General features: G+C 35.2%; 2 protein-coding genes and 1 pseudogene across 7 annotated transcripts; 2 read left to right on the forward strand and 1 right to left on the reverse strand.

Moving 5' to 3' along the window:
* The first annotated feature begins 734 nt into the window (after positions 1–734).
* Positions 735–2,146, forward strand: LOC142527642 (epidermis-specific secreted glycoprotein EP1-like; annotated as a pseudogene).
* Positions 2,147–6,632: 4,486 nt separating this feature from the next.
* On the forward strand, positions 6,633–12,099 carry LOC142527827 (protein LIGHT-DEPENDENT SHORT HYPOCOTYLS 9-like). Of its 6 annotated transcripts, none has more exons than XR_012815538.1 (3): positions 6,633–7,406; positions 7,928–8,007; positions 10,184–10,360. XR_012815538.1 is itself a non-coding variant. In XM_075632790.1 (2 exons), exon 1 carries the CDS (start codon positions 6,869–6,871, stop codon positions 7,385–7,387), a length of 519 nt encoding a protein of 172 aa, XP_075488905.1. In that variant the 5' UTR covers positions 6,633–6,868; the 3' UTR covers positions 7,388–7,391; positions 11,963–12,099. The 6 variants fall into 6 exon arrangements, 4 of the variants coding, with proteins under 4 accessions (XP_075488905.1, XP_075488904.1, XP_075488902.1 ...); XR_012815539.1 differs by having other exon boundaries at positions 6,633–7,391; XM_075632790.1 differs by lacking the exons at positions 7,928–8,007; positions 10,184–10,360 and adding an exon at positions 11,963–12,099 and having other exon boundaries at positions 6,633–7,391.
* A 2,897-nt stretch (positions 12,100–14,996) lies between these two features.
* On the reverse strand, positions 14,997–15,859 carry LOC142527108 (uncharacterized). Its single transcript, XM_075631823.1, has one exon. It carries the CDS (start codon positions 15,736–15,738, stop codon positions 15,232–15,234), a length of 507 nt encoding a protein of 168 aa, XP_075487938.1. The 5' UTR covers positions 15,739–15,859; the 3' UTR covers positions 14,997–15,231.
* Between the last annotated feature and the right edge of the window lie 2,702 nt (positions 15,860–18,561).

The raw sequence follows: 18,561 nt of genomic DNA on the forward strand, positions 1-18,561 counted from the left end.
ATTCAAGAATTTTATTCAGAACTTTAGCTTATAAACTAAATTATATTTCTCCTTGACAATTATATACTATTCCAAAACTATTTTTCTGCAAACCAAACGCTAGCACATGTGGCGGACATAAATAAATAATAATTTTTTTGGATAAAATCAAAGTTTGTTGTTTCACTTGGACAAACTCTTTAGGCCAACTTACACAAATTACTCGCCATGAAAACCAACAAAATTATAGTTAAGACTTGGTAAAAAAAAAATTAGCATGATAAGATTTTTACTTACAGCAGAAACTTGCTTCTAATCTTTGCGCATCTTCCACCCGCAGATATAGGCCCCGCGTACGTACTCCGACGGTGCCGACTGGAAGGCCGTCGCTCAACGGGATCAAAAGTTGTACCACGCGCGCATTCCTTTCGCTAATTTACTTCGACAGTTGATGTATAAAATTTAAACCTCACTCGTTTATGAACAGGCACTGATCTCTTTAATTATTTACTATTGCTTCATCAAATATTGTTCATAGTTTAGCAATCAGTAATCAAATATATATATAACATGGGCAGCCCATTAGCTAACTGAAGTTGGAAACAAGCTAGCATGCACCATGCCACCATATCTAGTCCCTAGCTAGGTTTTGAATCAGTAGATACGTATTTCTTATTTCAAACAACGTACGTAGCTGCTCTATCTATATATATGAAGTAGAAGCATCATCCATTCAGTACACATCCAAAAGAAAAATGTCAACTCCACTCCCCCTTTCATTTCTCATCATATTAATCACCTCATCCGTCTTTGCTCAAGCCGTTGTTCCTCCTTCAAGCACATTCAAGTATGTCAACCAAGGCCAACTCCGCGAGTACGCCGTAGAATACTTGGCCGACTACTGCGTGTTAGACATTGTTACTTTCCCATTTACCCTATGTTTCTACAACTCAACTCCTAATTCTTTCATCCTTGGACTTCGGATGAGGCACCGGAGGTCCGAATCCATCATGAGATGGGTTTGGGACGCCAACCGGGGCAACCCGGTCAAAGAAAACGCCACCCCACCTCGGTAGCTAGGGATGGAAATTTGGTGTTAGCTGACGTTGACAGCTCCGTGGCGTGGCAAACAAATACAGCCAACAAAGATGTTGCAGGCTTAAAGTTGCTTCCAAATGGGAACTTGGTGTTGTATGATAGCGAGGGGAAATATGTATGGCAGAGTTTTGATCACCTAACGGACACCCTCTTGGTGGGCCAGTCTTTAAGGGCTGCAAACGGCCCAACAAGACTCGTGAGCCGGTTATAAGAAGCACGACCGTCTAATGGGCCTTACTCCTCTGTCATGGAGAAAAGGTATTGGGCTATGTACTATCAATCCAAGAATACACAAAAGCCCTGGATTTATTACAAGTCGGATGAGTTTGGAAATGGCAAGGGTGCTTTGGCTTTTCTCGTCTTTTATTGTGCACCTGAGAACGATGGAAACTACGCGTTCGAGCTCGGGTTCGCATATGATCTAAGCAACTCGGATAGCTTCGGAACGAGCATATTTTCCCGCCCCAAGTACAATAGCACATATATGATGCTAAGAGTCGATATTGATGGTAACTTAAGAATGTAAACGCACGATGAAAACGTGGATTGGGGGGATGGGAAGTGACATATATATGTGCTACTTGATAGAGATGATGGGCAAGCAAGCGAGTGCCAGTTGCCGAAGAGATGCGGATCATTAGGCGTTTGTGACAAGAATCAATGTGTCGCGTGCCCGAAGCCTCAAGGCTTAGTAGGGTGGAGCGACGCTTGTGCGCCGCCTGTTCTGCCACCCTGCAAGGATGGTGCAAATGTGGATTTCTATAAGGTTGAAGGTGTTGAACATTACAACAGTGCTTACAACAAGGGGAATGGGGCCATGTCTCTGGCTAGCAAAGAGTGCAAATGCTTGGGGTTCTTCTGTAGGGCTGAGTCTTCCAATTGCCTGCTGGTGCCGGAGCTCGGAACTTTGGTTAAGGTTTCGAACCCTGCGAATGTTGGATACATCAAGATGTCTAAGCAAATTGTGCTTGTTTTTTTGTTTATTTGAAATAGTGTTGTATCACGGCTCAATGTTGTCTAACTAATCTTAATTATCATATCTTATTCGTCAAATAACAATATCAATGAATTTGAAATTGCGCGAATGTACAAGTCTGAAAATGGATGCAAGCTTTGTAAGGATGTTGAAGTGGTTTAAACTTTAAATAATTGAAAAGCCAACACAATGAACGTGTATGGTGGGGTTCTCCAACTTGAGTTGTGGAGCACAAGACAATTGGACAAGAGCGCTGGACCCAATCACGTGGAAGTGACAACTCTTTCCGTACAAGAATTAAAGCATTTGTTCGAAAGTGCGATTTCCCCCATGTGATTTGCAACATCAGGAGGGGAATTTAATTCTTTGCTAGTTCATGTAAACATATATGTTGTTGGAAATACAACCAAAGTCTTACATTGAAATATAAAAAAAAAAAGAAGATAATGTTTTAATATAAGTTGAAAGATTTCTTCATTGATACGAGATCTTTTGGGTAAAGTTCGAAAGCAAATCCAAGATGTTCATGCTCAAAGTGGACAATATCTTATCGTTGTAGATATATATAAATTTCATACCAAGACATTGCATTTATAATTCATCTGCCCGTAAAATAGAAACTTGATAGATTAATGAGATGTTACCCTCAACATATTATCATAAAAATATATCAACAAACTACATTCATTTTCACATAAAAGGTCAAATGAAAAATTTTGGACCCATGTGAATCAGGGCAATGCTTAGGTTGAACCCAACCATCAGATAGGGATGGAAGAATTTGCAGTGTAAAAACTTTGACCGACAAAATCTCGAAATGAAATTAAGATCCATTGAAATGAACCACTACTGAATCCACTCGATTGAGTCTAATCCGGTGGTCACGACTCTAAATTAGTGTTACATTTTCTGAGTGTCGAGTTTGCTTATATACATTCTTAATTACAATTAGGAGAGATAAAGTGAATTAGTCGATATTTATTGTTAATATTATATTTTTTTTTATTCTCCAAACAATAATACATAAGGTATGCCAGCCATGTATGAATTATTTAACATATAAAATGGTAGTAACATTGATTAAGATGTCATTTTTGTCTGATATAATAATGACACGGACAGACTAATACATACATCCGCCAAATAAATGTGTTAAACGATTTTTTTTTTCTGATATAATAATAATTGCCGACGGTTTTTAAACAGTCGCTATATACGACGGTTTTATAACCGTCACTATTAGCGACGGATTTTGAAAACCGTCGCTAATAAACCAACGTGGATCTCAATCCGTGCTTACATAGCACGGACGCTGCTCCACGTAAGCAGCGTCTGTGCTTCGTAAGCACGGTTTACCGTATTTCTGCAAATAATTTTTTTTTAAAATTAATTTTGAAAAAAAAAAAATTTTTTACATTATTTTAAAAAAAAAACCCCGATTTGATAGATCGGCATGTCTTTTCGTGTAGTTTTTTATCATTATTTTTACATAAATTGAATATATGGAAACTCAAAGATATGTGCCTCGGATTAGTAAAGGTTAATGCATACTTTTATATACATTCCAGATAAGTTTAAATAATATTTTTCAAATGTATTTTTTTTTGTAGTTTTAGAGAAATAATACCATAAACGTCAAATCTAAAAATTACATGTTTATATAGTGTTTCATATTAATTATGATCGATTTCAGGTTCACTCAATAATTGAGGAATTTGAACTTCATTCATCTTGGTGTAGTTAATGTGTAAATAAGTAATATATGAATTCAAGATTCCGTCTATTGTTTCGTTATTATTATTATTAACAATAAAACTATAATCGAAATCTATGAATTTATTATTCACGAATCCATACATAAATGTATGTGTATCATTGTCATGAGCTAACTATTGAATATTGCTCAGCGACTGCGTTTGGTACGGGAACGAGGTGGGGTTGTGGGCTGCTTTAGCGCTTTTACCATTGTGCGGTTAATTTTTTCCATTGAACATTTTATCAAGCAAATCCATGACTATGCGGTATGAAACAAGGGAAAATAAGCCCATAGTTGAGTGTTCAAGTGGATGGAATTTGTGATCTTTTGACTAATGGTCAAAAGTTAGATTATCTTATCAACACCTTCTCCTATAAACTCATCGCACTGTGTTTTTTCAGTTTAATTTACCTTGCTAACGTATTTTATAGACTACTATGTTAGTTCAAAAATTTATCTACTATACATTGAATGTAGCGCAGCGAGTTTCCATCTCATAAAAAACAAGGGAAAATAATCCCAACTACCTCCATGATAATAACAATCCTCATTTAAAATTTACCTATTTTAATATGAAATATTCCGTGAATGCTATTTTCCTGACCCAAAAAAGAAGTCCATCGGTCTTTTGATCCTCTCCATCGTAATTCTAAAACATTCCAAGAGTATTTTAGGCATAAAATATGATCATCCTTAATTTATCTCACCTACAAAAATTATATCAAACATACCATTTATTTTATCACCATATATTAAATTTTCTTATCCATAAGTTTTTTTTATTAATTATTTGTTAATCATTTAATAATCTAACCACTCAAACCAAGTGTGAGTACAAACAAACATGCTTGGGCAATTGGGATTTACAGACTAAATTTATCGATTAATTTTTTAGAAATTTCAGCGTCGATATAGAAAAAGTATTAAAATCGCTAAAAACGAATATAACAGACTAAAAACTGAGATCTGATATAAAAGAAAATCACACATAACACCAAAATTGCAATTTTCTCCACTAGAAATATAGTTGAATTGTAAGATAACATGTGTGATTAAGACAATAGCGTTATATGTGATTAACTTTATGATACATGGTGGTGGGTTATAGGTTTGAAATTTGAATAAACACGTGTTTTACGGTGTAAATTAAACACAGACCATATCCTAGGGATCTGATATAATATGCCGTGATTATCGTGCGTTCTAGCATACTTTGCTTATTCAAACTCATATGGAATCTTCGGGATAAGCACTTTGCTTACTTGGATCTTTACTCGCAAAGCCACACATGCATGATTATTTTAGTTTATGTAAAATGTGCTGAGTTGTGCCATCATCTTAGCCGGTCATCCGCCGAGTTAGTTAACCTGAATTCGGCATGTTTCGTTTGTGTTTCTATGCTCCAAGTTCGAGAGGTCGAGAGCCTGATCTCGAAAACGTTTAAGGATTATTAGCTTTATGAGTTGGTCAATACTACCGATGAAGACTGTAAACTACTAATTAAGTGTGGGAAAATAATGGCGTGGACATTTCAGATATCAGCCGACTGGCATTGGAGCTTCGATAATTTCAGGAGTGAACAACTGGTTACGTATGAAGGTGAAACTATACACACAAGCGCGACAAGTATATGATTTTGTTGGTGCGAATTCTGAATAGTCGTAAGAAAGAGACACTAGCCACATTAACTATTATGCGAGGTGGAATATATACGACCACGTTCATGCATATGATCTTATATTAGGAAATATTAATATGGTTAATGATGATGGCTTGAATATTAATATCCTACACCAAATCGTTTAATATTTAAATGGTAAAAAGTTAGTGTTTCAAAATCGAATCAGATTTTTTGAGTGCTTTGCTATAGGTTGACTCGGCCACCTTATACTTTTATCTTCCGTCAGAAAATTTTAATTAGTTGTTTATTGAGTGAATTGGGAAATAGCTAATTTAGTTATTTAACTTGTCATATTTTCTGTTTGGGTCCTCTAATTTGTCGATTTTTTGCTTTAGTTCTAACTTTTTTTAATCATATTTCGCCGAAGAAAATGCTATTGTGGCATTGTAAAATGTCAATGTGACATAAAAAATTGATAATATGTCTGACGTCGCGTCAGTACTCCAATTAAATAAGACTAATAACCAACAAAAAAATTAGTTAGAAGACCCAGAAAAATGACAACTTAGATGAATAAATTGGCTTCATTATTAAATAGTAGCCAAACCAATGTTAGTTAACCTTTGGAAAACATTCACAATATAAAGGATGAAGAGAGGAAAGAGTATACAAATTTTGTATATATGAATAAAATTGGCAAAAACTTCCGTGAGACGGTTTCACGGATCGTATTTTGTGAGAATGGATCTCTTATTTGGGTCATCCATTAAAAAGTATTACTTTTTATGTTAAGAGTATTATTTTTTATTGTGAATATCGGTAGGGTTGACCCGTCTCACAGATAAATATTCGTGAGACCGTCTCACAAGAGACCTACTCGATAAAATTATTATAGCACTCCAATTCCTAAGGTAATCAGGATAAATAATGTGTGTCTATATTTATAGATGCCTATATATCATAACTATAAAACATAAGGTAAAAACTTGTGTGAAACAGTCTTACGAATCGTATTTTGTGAGACGGATCTTTTATTTGAGTAATCCATGAAAAATTATTACTTTTTATGTAAGAGTATTAATTTTTATTGTAAATATCTGTAGGGTTGATCCAATTCACATACAAAGATACGTGACATAGTATCACGAGATACCTATTCAAAACATAATTACAATCAAGATCAATAATTTAAAAAAGTAATTAATAGTGCATTGTACTTTTTGGTGCATTTTAAAAACAGAAGTTGAAAATGAATGCATGAGAGAGAAGAAATAATACAGAAAATATATATACAGAGAAAGTAGGAAAAAAAAGCACCAGCAAAGGGCCCATATCATGTCTGCTCAGTAGACCCTAGCTAACTCGTGGTTTTCCTCTTTCTCCACTCCTGTAAATAAAATTCCCACTTTTCTTTCTCTTCCAATTGCTAAAAATAACCATGAATTCTCCTTCTGCAACGATCATGTCCAAGGATTCTGTCGAAGCTTCAGCCAGTAAACACCAGAAGCAGCCGCCGCCACTTAGCCGTTACGAGTCTCAAAAGAGGAGAGACTGGAACACTTTCGGACAGTACCTGAAAAACCAGAGACCTCCACTCACAATATCACAGTTCAACTGCGGCCATGTCCTTGAATTTCTCCGATACCTAGACCAGTTTGGAAAAACTAAGGTTCATTTACCCGGTTGCATGTTTTTCGGTCAGCCCGATCCTCCGGCGCCTTGCACCTGCCCCTTAAAACAGGCTTGGGGAAGCCTTGATGCTTTGATCGGACGGCTTCGGGCAGCTTACGAAGAGCACGGCGGATCACCGGAGACAAACCCTTTTGGCAACGGATCAATCCGCGTTTACTTGCGTGAAGTGAAGGAATGCCAAGCTAAGGCCAGAGGGATAGCTTTTAAGAAGAAGAAGAAGAAGAAAATCAACCATCAGATCATGAATCTGAGGCAACCCACTTGAATTCGTAAGTAAAATTATGGTAATTAACTTCAATTTTGATCCTATTTAATTCAGCTAAGGTACATGTGTGTGTTGATTTCTTCTTCGTAATCAAGGTAAGCAGCTTCTGTCTTGTAACATCAAATTCAGCGTGGGATTCATGGAATTAAAAGAGAACACAAATCATCAGATTTTCAGTTAATAACATACCTTGATACATGAAAGCTATCTGAAACCCATTGAAGGAAACAGACGAAATATGCTCGGACAGGACCACAAGATCACAAAGAACATTAATAATAGTATATTAAAGAATGCTATACTAACAGAAAAACCCTAGATCCACAAAGGAAAAAACCCTAAATTACATAGCCACTGGTGGTGAAGCAGCTCCAGCATCTTGTAAACTATATATTTAGATGAGAAAAAAGATATATTGTGGTAAGAAACTGTTTAAATAAGCAATTAATTAAGTCCCTCTCTTTATTTCTCTCTCAAATCATGCAAAACACTGTTGTTTTTGCTTCACAATTTAAATATTTCCTTTTTTACTCTTTTCAGATTCTTTAAGATTTTGTGCCCCATGAATGACCTTTCAGCGTATCATCTTGTTTGTGTTTTTTTTTTCCGCGACTGTGGAGGTACATATATACCCAATACACACGACTTGAATTTTCCTCTCCAGAAACTTATTACTAATTTGGTAAAAATCCAAACAACGACGAATTTATTTTTGTTGCTTAATTCATGTTAGTTTCCACAGTTGAATTGAAATATGCACAATATTAGAAAAAGCATGTTTCCATATACTGTTTTGGTTTGTAAAATCATATTCTTTTGAAAGTCTAAAATTTTACTCTATGATGATTGTTTTCTCAACCTAAATTTTCATAACACCACCCAATATTCGTCGATTAATTCAAGGGATGATTGATATTCTTCTTCCTCTTTCAAATGAATTACCTCATATTTTGCCGTATACATGTAAATATTATATGCATGGATGAAGTTTTTTTAGACAAATAAAAAATAAATTGCAGTTGTCAATTACATCCAGCGAATATTTAGTTCTTTGTTTACCGAATGATTATGTGCCTGATGTCTTGAGTTACAATCTTATCAATATTTACATGTACATAAATTGAGTTACCCTAAGGAGAAAACAAAAAACTAACTCCATCATAAATATTTCGTGAATCGCATTTCATTTATTTTGGTAACTATTGTACACCAAATGACTAGCAAATTAAACAGAAATGGACTTGGTTTGTGAGATTATATTTTTAATTTTTTGTATCATCTATGTAGTTCTGCCTTTCATCAATTCATGCATGATCGAGTTAATTAAATTAACAGGTATTATTCTTAAAAATGTTCTTTAATTCAATTGGATAGAACCAAAGTATTTAGAACCAAGTAACACGAGTGATAGTTCTCTAGAAAAAATGAATATACGTGCGTTTACTTTTTGAGAATGATTGAAGGTGAATATTGAACCGCAAATTTGAAGTTCTTGACATAGCTGTTTCCTATCTGATTTTTTAATTTATTTATTTGGTGATTTGTAGTGGCTCAAACGTTGTATTCTCTGTATACAATTGTCATCGTTATCGAAAACGACATGCTAACAAGACGGAAGAAGTTAATTGGTGGCTAACTTCGCATAGAATTATATGATTTGTATCCAAACATTGTTTTGGTATGGAGATAGAATTGTTAACTGCAGAACTGAGTTCCTACAATGATGGCACGCCCACTCGTGAGCACCCTTGCTAGCTACCTCTTTGTAGTAAGTTATCGGTGTTTATAGAGTAGATGGAGTAAATCAAATTCACCCTTACCTTCTCCTACCTTACACTTTGAAAACTGTAACGACGGGCAGGTTTGATCAGGCTCAGCCTTCGACCACAAACTAAAGACCCCTCAGCGATCTATCGGTGGTAATGTGTTTTGGTGAGCGTACCAAGAGGAATGAGTAATTTGTTCTTCTATCAGAACTAGCTATGGTGCTTTAATTAGTACTGTTCTGGAGAATATAAAATGAATAAAATTTGAGTCCTCCTGCATTAGCAAATCCCAGCCCTTTTTATGTACCTATGCACTACGTACTGCTTATCCCTACTTTTGAATGTTTTCTGTCCTTACAAACCTTTCCAGGATTCCTAGAAATTGATCTTTATGGGGTCGGCAGGTAAGCTATGTATGCAAGTATATAGAAATGTTTTTGATCAAAGGCGTTAATTTTGTTAGATAGTTGTTTTGGTCTTAAAGTCGTCTGTTTGATTTTCACGACTTTTCTTTTAGTTGGCCTCATGTATAAAGGCCAGCACTGTTTTCACACAGTTTTTTTATTATGAAAAACATTTTCCTCCCAAATTGTTGCTCGATCATCCTACCAAATTTGTCGATACGGGAGCCACTTTAAGCGTTTTAGTTTACTCTTTATTATTTCAAAGAATTAAATTCACGCTGTAACTCACAAGTATTAGGAATAAAATATGGTTAGTGTTGTGAATGTCCTAGTTAGTGAGTAATTGAGCGCTTGCCAACGATCCGGAGTTCAATTCCCCCGATCAATATCTTCTCGGACGAACCTTTTGTACATGTATTGCTCAGTGTGATTTGCATAGTTAGCGTGATTTGCATGTTAATACGTTAGTCATGAGATTTAACACCTAAGGATAGGGGAATCCCATATTATCAATATATATGTATATATATGTATATATATATATGTCTAGTGATTTAATTGTATATATAGTTTGGTTTTGTTATAGATTCATCATGTACATATATAATTGTGACGATTTTTTGCAGGGATTACGGTTATTAATTGTATGAAATATTGGAGCGAGCAATGGAATTCATGAACAATGTATCCGCGTAGATTTTCTTATCCGCCCACTGTTTGCGGACATATATTATATGTATAATCAAATCAAAGTTATGTAAAGTACTGCTTAATTTATACATATATATATAGAAATATCACTACATGGACTTGTACATACTTAATCTACTTATCTTGCTACAAGCATTATACTTTGTGTGAGGGGAGTGTGAATACAGAAATCATCACTTGTGATACTCACGGGAAATTTAGGGTCCGATCCACGCAAGCGTCACTAATCCAGACACGGGCTCCAAAATTACCCTGGGCCTGAAATCACAAATAAGACCGTTAGGAGGGGGCCAGGAGGGTATCCTGGCGTAGCCCCTCCGACGCTCAAGTCAGAGACTGAGGATATATGGGGGAGCAGCTAAGGGCGCTGCTGAAAATAATATAGTGAATCCAATAACTGTACACTCAAACCTAGTATTTATAGGAGAATACATGGGCCCTTGATGGGCTTGTCTTCCTTTTGAGCTAGGGATGGGCCAAGGGTAATGGGCCCATCCATGGGGTATCACCAGTCTCCCCTCCCGAGTCGAACTGAATCGTAGGTTCAAAGTTCGATTAGATGTGTTGTCCTCGGGTCACCGGGTACGAGTTGTGTATTTTCTTCCGGTCGTTTGTCAGTCTCCAAAGATTTGGAAACAAATTAAATCATATCGCAATCTTGTTATAGTTTTCTCTTCAATTCGTTCACCAGCTCTCCCCCCCCATGCCCGAGTCCTCGCCTCGCTACCCTCGCCGAAACCCCATTCAAGCTCGCCCAGCCCCACGAATCCAAGCGCCCAGCCCCGTGCGCCGCGCTTCGCCATCCTCCCGCTCGCCCTGCCGAGCTCGCCCAGCCGAGCCCCCTGCCCCTCGTCTCCTGCCGAGCGCCCATCCGAGCCCCTCGCTCGCCCAGGCACCCAGCCCCGCGCGTCGCGCCTCGCCATCCTCCCGCTCGCCCTGCTGGGTGCCACGCTCGCCCCTCGCCCAGGCCCACACGCCCGCCTCGCCTATCTCGCCGTCTCCCTGCCCAGCCGAGCTCGCCCAAGCCCACGCGTCAGCTCCTCGCCACGCTCGCCCCTCGCCCCCTCGCCTGCCAGCACCTCGCCCAAGCTTCGCCCTCGCCACCTACCCGGTGACCCGAGGACAACACATCTAATCGAACTTTGAACCTACGATTCAGTTCGACTCGGGAGGGGAGACTGGTGATACCCCATGGATGGGCCCATTACCCTTGGCCCATCCCTAGCTCAAAAGGAAGACAAGCCCATCAAGGGCCCATGTATTCTCCTATAAATACCAGGCCCAGGGTAATTTTGGAGCCCGTGTCTGGATTAGTGACGCTTGCGTGGATCGGACCCTAAATTTCCCGTGAGTATCAACTTGTTATAGAGAAAACATCAAATTCTATTATAATTTTCAATTTTTTTCATTGATATCGTGTGTATGCACTCTTATAGTACAAGTATTACTGCTCATCTTCCTTGGAATATTTCGGGAAAATTGCAAAAATAGTTCTATATGTTAGATTGTTTTAACTTTTCATCGCGTAAAATTTGATCTTATTCTAATAAGTTGATTTTTTTTTTTATTTCTTTTTTTTTTATCGGAATGTTAATGGAGTGTCGATGTTTTTTTCTTTTTTTAAAAAATATGTATTTTATTTTTTCGGTTAGACCCACGCCGCTCAAATGGACTAACAATTAACATTATTGCAGATGTAATTTCAATCATTGGACTATGATCGATTAATGTCTTGTTTTATCGGTCCAGACAAGATCCATGATTCATGTTCCCCTCGTCGTGGCCCAATGGATCGCTATTTCCGGATTGGCTAAAGTTCTTGTGTGTGTGTGTGTGTGTGTGTGTGTGTATTATAAAAAAAAACTGTTAAAATTATTGTTGGATTTTTTTAATGAAAAATAATTGTTGGATTTGGTTTACAAATAGTGAAATAGGTGCTTGCGGCTATAAGTTTGACAAAAAAAATTAAGCGGGTCTAAGAAAGGGAAATTTTTTTGTTTTGTATGGTTGACGTTAGGATATTTTATCTATGTTGCCAAATTTCAATTATAATTCGATATTTTTATTTTTTTGATAATTTAATTATTTTTAAAAAGTGTGATACTGATGTGTGTAACATTATATCATCATTATCGATGAAAAATGACTAAAATTACGAAAAAATAAAATATATAGGATTAAGACTGAAATTCGATAATATATATACCAAGATCACAATAAAACAAGCATACATGATCAAAAATGTATATTTTTCCCTACTACACAAATTCTTTAGACAAGCGTTACTTGTGTAACAAATAGATGGAGTAAATTAAAAATTGATATCTAAAGATCATACTTAAAAATAGTTAAAGCTGAAACAGTCACCAAAGTCAACTGGAGCTTGCCGGAACATATCCAAGATCACCTGAAGGTTTGAGTAATGTGACACATGTGCAAAAGACCCATAATATTTCATTCTAATATATAAAATAGACCAAATTTTTTAAATTCTTATATTCATTTATACCCTACATAAACATTAATAATTAAAAAAAAACGTCCCTTGAAATGTTGATAATGAATTTACTGAAAAACTACATTTCCAACTTGAATATGTCGTATATTAGTAAGGAATCCCGCCGAACAAGTGAGCTAATTAAGAGAACGAGAAGAAATTATTTCGTCTGAAGTGTGTGCCTTTTAAAAGTTTGTATTTTAAAAAATAACTATATATAAAAATTTATTTGGGCTGGCTCAAACAACTTTTGAGCTTTTCCGTCGTGGAAGGCCGAACGTAAAGTTGGCTCCGACAAGTAACAATCCATCAACCAAGAAAGAGGCACCGCTCGAATTATCATCGTGTGTGTGTGACTAAATGGAACTATTGGCTAAATGGAATATACATATATATATATATATATATATATATATATATATATACACACATATATATATATACATACATATATATAATGTATGACTAAATGGAACTATTTTAAGACAAAATGTATAGATATCTAATTTCACCATAAATGACTTTGGCAAGAAAGATAATTAATGACACAACATTAACCTAATTAATATGTTAAACATTAAATTAAAATGCAATTTGATGCGCTCGGATTGCATTCCAACAAATGTGAAATTTTGTGGAGTCCCTAATGATGGGAGAGTTACTAGATAGCCTGTACCAATGAATCAATCCGAATATATAATAAATAGCTAAAACCCTTTGCTGTAAATCACCTTTTTAAGATGCTATTGGCATCATATACACAATCCATCTCTTTATATACAATATTACCAAATTCCTAAAGGCACTGCCCACCTGCAGGCCAGATGCGAGCTACAACTCCATTATTGTTTCCATCCTGACCACCGTGCGTGGGGACTGTTATTAATTTCATAAAATATCAACATATACACACACTCACACATGTCCGTGTTTGTCGAGTTATTGTATTATCTGTCGGGAGTAATTCTACTCAAACCTCAATATCATGAGATAATATGAGTTTCTAATATTTTGATGGAAAATGACATTATATGTTGATAATTCAGCGACTAAAATTTCACCACATCGTTGGAAAGATACACTCTAATTATACCATAGGAAAATCAGCGCGCGTGTGTGGGGTGAAGATTATTGATTAAAAATATTGATTGTCTACAGCATTTTAGATACATTAGACCGACCGTACATAATGCAATAATTTAATGAAAGGCACTACTTAAGGTGGTTCTAAATTATCGTTTGTAGACTCATTTATAGTACTCGTTTATAGACTCAGTTGTAAAAATTAAATAATAATTTAAAGTAGTATTGATCATTAATTATTCTACTTCTTTTTTTTTTTTTCCTTTCAAATTGGTGCCGCGTGATAATAAGACTTTGAAATAAAAGAGAAATAGAAATATCTGGAAAAAAATGGAATACGAAATATAGCTATATGGTTTTAGCGAATTTTCAAATGCTTTTCGGATTGTAATACAACATTCCTAATTAAATAAAAAAAGGTATGTAATTTATTACCTTGAAACGCTTAACACATTCTGAAAAGTTTCAGTGGGACATTTTTATAGCACCAAGAGTTAAAAAAGAAAATATATATTTGAAACGAGCTATAGTTTGAATCAGTACCTCGAGCGAATGAAATTTAATCGTTTGATCATGTTATTTAACCAACGTGAAAGCTGATAATCCCAAAAGGTATATTAAACTTATATGTAATAATTATTAATGCTTAAATATACACATACATATTATATATATATATATATATATATATATATATATATATATGTTTGTATGTATTGTGTGTGTTTTTAAGTGAGTATATTGTATATATACCTCTATATATATACGCATCTTAAGTCTCTAAATGAGAATTGCTTTGCAGATAGTGGTGCCGGCAGAAAAGGGAACTAGAACCAGGAAACATGGAAACTGATATTGTTTCTTTCCACATTGATATAATTATAGTGTGACATGTTAATAATATTTTTATTATATCGATTGATGGGTGGAGCACATAAATATTATTAATATTATTATGAAATTATATAAGATAACATACAAAATCACCTCAAATTATTATGCACACTACGTTAATTTTTTTAAAAAAAATAATTTATAAGATCAATAAAATTATTTTTTAATAAAAAAAAAATGAAGACTGAACAGTAGAAGTGGGATCATATTCAATAACAATCTCTAATATACGATAACTAAATGATATCAAATCCTGAATTCTCTGCGTCTCATCAACTTGCAAGATCACAGTAACTCTGATCAATCTTAATTTTTTTGCTCTTTTTTCTGGAATTCTTATATACAACGAAAAGGATGAAAGGGAAAAGCAACGATCAAGAAAATCAAATATTTTAGCTTGGAAGCCCTAGTGAACTAATGTAATGAAAATGACACTGAGGAAAATTAAAGAAAAGGAGAGGAAAAAATTTACTGGCGCGGATTGATTAGCTATGCTTCGGATAGGGTCTCAGAAATGCTCTCCAGATGGGGCCTCCAAACGCCGACGCGGCCTCGCCGCCGATCCCTTTGCGTTGAAATATTCTCCGATAAAATTTCACTCAAATAGCGATCGGAAACGACTAGATTTGTAACTGAAACATTGCTGCCTCCAGTAGCGTTGGCCGCCGTGCTGTTGTTATTTTCAGAATGCTCTTTCTTTTTCTTCTTCGATCGGATTTTCTCCGGCGCCGGAGGCAGTGGCATGAGGAAATAAATCTTGCCACGCTGAAGCTCCGCGTCCGGAGAAACGACGACGATTTTGGGGCACACACCTTCATCAGAAAACGACTTTGATGGCTTCTTTAAGACGTGTTTGGGATGCAATTTCATGATTTCTTCTGCCTTTACGGTGCCACTGATTTCTTCAACGCGGCCATTAGCATGCACGATTCGGATCACGTCGAGTGCCCCGCATGGCAGAATGCAAGATATGCAGCATCTGATTGCGTTTTTCATGGCTGCTGATCTTTCTAGCTCTCCCCCTTCTTATTTTTCTCACATGAGTAGAAAGCAAGTGAAAATTTTAAGCGAAGAAAATTATAAAAAAGGTTCTTTTCTTTTCTTCTATTTTATATTCTTTTATGTGTGTGTGTGTGTGTGTATATATATATATATATGTGTGTGTGTGTGTGTGTGTGTGTGTGTGTGTGCAAAAAGTAGTGGGAGGTTGAAAACAAAATTCGCGAGTTTGATGAGTTGTTGATGCACTTATTTATATTCGGTTTATTTATTTTAAATATAGAGATGAAGATGACAATTTTGACCCCCAATAAAATGTTAAAAAAACACTAGTATAACGACATTTGAAGAACATACACACTTCAAAATAAATTTTACAAATCACAAATTTTGCTTTTGTGGAATGTTCATTTCATTTTCCATTCTCTTTTCTCACTTCCTTAGAATGATATAAATGGCGTGATTTAATAATTGCAACTCGTTTGTACTTTTCCTTTGGATCCATTCCAATCCTACACTTCTTCCCATCTTTAGTTCAATAATTTTGGGTAGGGTATGAGAGGCAGGGGCTTACGACGCGGAGATACATGTTCCTCCATGATTGGTGCATCAAACTCGAACCAATTGACCAAGCACACGTGTTTGAATGGATGAACGACACTTGTCAAGACGTCTTTCATTTGTTCGTATCGTAGACGATAGGCAAGGAATGGGAAAGCTAGCTCTATATGTGTATATTAAAGGGGAGAAGAAAGGAAGGAGATATATGGGGTTTGTGATCAGGAGTGTACGTAGTGTGTGAAGAAGGGAAAACAAATGGGTCGATTACATTTGTCCTATATTTTTAACTTTTATCGTTTTTGGTTTTGGAGACAGATAAATAGAACCTTATCTTTCGAGAGTGTTAGCGGTATCTCAGAAATACTGGCCCCTCAGCAAAACCATGTGGAATGTGGCTTTCGTTGGAAAGTGATCATCGGGGGGGTGATGGAAATACTTTTCCACTGTGTGATTTAATTTTAGACTTTTGAAGTGCTTTGACTTGTGTGTTGTCGGTTCTCTCTTTGGTAGACCCAAGATAATTAAACGTTTTACTATGACCATATATTCTACCTAATTAAATCCCCCCCACCACAACCCCACCTCCCCAAAAAAAAAAAAAACATGACATTAACTTGAAAATATGATATTTTCAAGTATATAGATAATACATCCATGTGAATGGATAAGGTGATTATTTATAATTCTAATTTTTCATAAAATTTTTATCACATGGATGAAAGAAAAATGCGTAATAAATTAATTTTTATCATTAATTTATATATTCTGGTGACTTGAACGAGTCATCAACCATCGGAAAAATTACGTCTTTTCTGGTATAAGACTTAACTTAATATTATTTAATTACCAGAAAAATCAACACGTTAAGTACATGCCTGTCAGCATCACAACATCTAGCTATTATATATATATACATTATTAACTTAATATTATGTAATTACCAAAAAAAAATCAACACCGAGCACATACATTGTATTTGTATAAAATATATAAACATTTATAACTCATGTAAGGCAATCTTACGAGTCAATTTTGTAAGACAAATATTTCATTTGGGTCACCTATGGAAAATATTAATTTTTATGACAAAAATATTAATTTTTATTATAAATATGAGCAGAGTTCACTCGTTTCATTAATAAAGATATGTGAAACCGTCTCACTGGATGCTTGTTCAAATATAAAAATTATTTGCAGTTAAAATTTATTTCTTTATTATTATTATTTTGGTTCATGTTATGATGATGAAATAATGGAAAGCTAATGTTGGAAGTTTTTAAGTGAACGATTTATTTTTTTAGCATCTTACGTATTGAATATCTAGGTAGAATGACAAGGGTAATTTGAACATCTATTAAAATTGTCCAATATAATTATTCTCAGGAGTTTACAAATTATAATATAATAATATAGTAAATATTATAAAATAGTAAGTCTAAGTATTAGTAAAAAAATATATATAATAAGAAGAAAAGGAGCAGCCACACAATTAATTAAAGCATCGTCTATATATGTAGGTAATAATCCATATTTTTGGAAATTTAATCCTCTAAAAATGATCAGTGTTAATTTTCTCCAACTTGAAAAACCATGTGCTTCCATTACATGTCCCTTCCAAGTTAGCTTCGAGTGAATAAATTCAAAAGGAAGATGATGGCACATAGAAAAAGGTTATTCGTGACAGAAATCCAAAAGAACTGTGATATGACTTGATTTTATGTATATCTTACCTCTTGGGCCGATTTTTTCAATTGAATTTTGCTACCAAAAAAACAATAAAACTAAGTTGGTATAATTGAATATTATCCGATCCTGCTTAATTTTTGGCATTTTAATGTCTAATCCAACATGAGGACCCAAACCATTTAATGGTTCTTAGTGGGAAACGTGTGGAGGATGCAGATAAAGGGTCCATATATATGGATAGATAGGGGTCCAAGTATGTTATATTCTTGGGATTTTTTTTCAGTTGTATAATGGTTTGATCATTTAGTATAATTAATTTATAATTTCTAAGAGAATTAAATATCAAGTTTTTAACATATTTTATGGACAAGAGGAGCATTTTCCTGTGAAATTCGGCCAATCACATCAACATTAAAGAGAATGTTTAGTAAGATTGAAGCAATGGATTCTTACAGAGATTTGAATATGTGTTGGGAATTTGAGGGGATTCAAACAGTTGTACGTTTGGATCCTGTATGTGCAGAGAGTATTTGTATCTTGACAATCATCACGAAGAAGAAGATTGCACAAATT

The sequence above is a fragment of the Primulina tabacum genome, chromosome 15, assembly GCF_025594145.1.
Source record: "Primulina tabacum isolate GXHZ01 chromosome 15, ASM2559414v2, whole genome shotgun sequence".
Classification (NCBI taxonomy): domain Eukaryota; kingdom Viridiplantae; phylum Streptophyta; class Magnoliopsida; order Lamiales; family Gesneriaceae; genus Primulina; species Primulina tabacum.

What these genes read in the sequence shown, in the direction of transcription:
- LOC142527827 (XM_075632790.1), top strand. Translation starts at nt 6,869, where the DNA reads ATGAATTCTCCTTCTGCAACGATCATGTCCAAGGATTCTGTCGAAGCT.
- LOC142527108 (XM_075631823.1), bottom strand. Translation starts at nt 15,738, where the DNA reads ATGAAAAACGCAATCAGATGCTGCATATCTTGCATTCTGCCATGCGGG.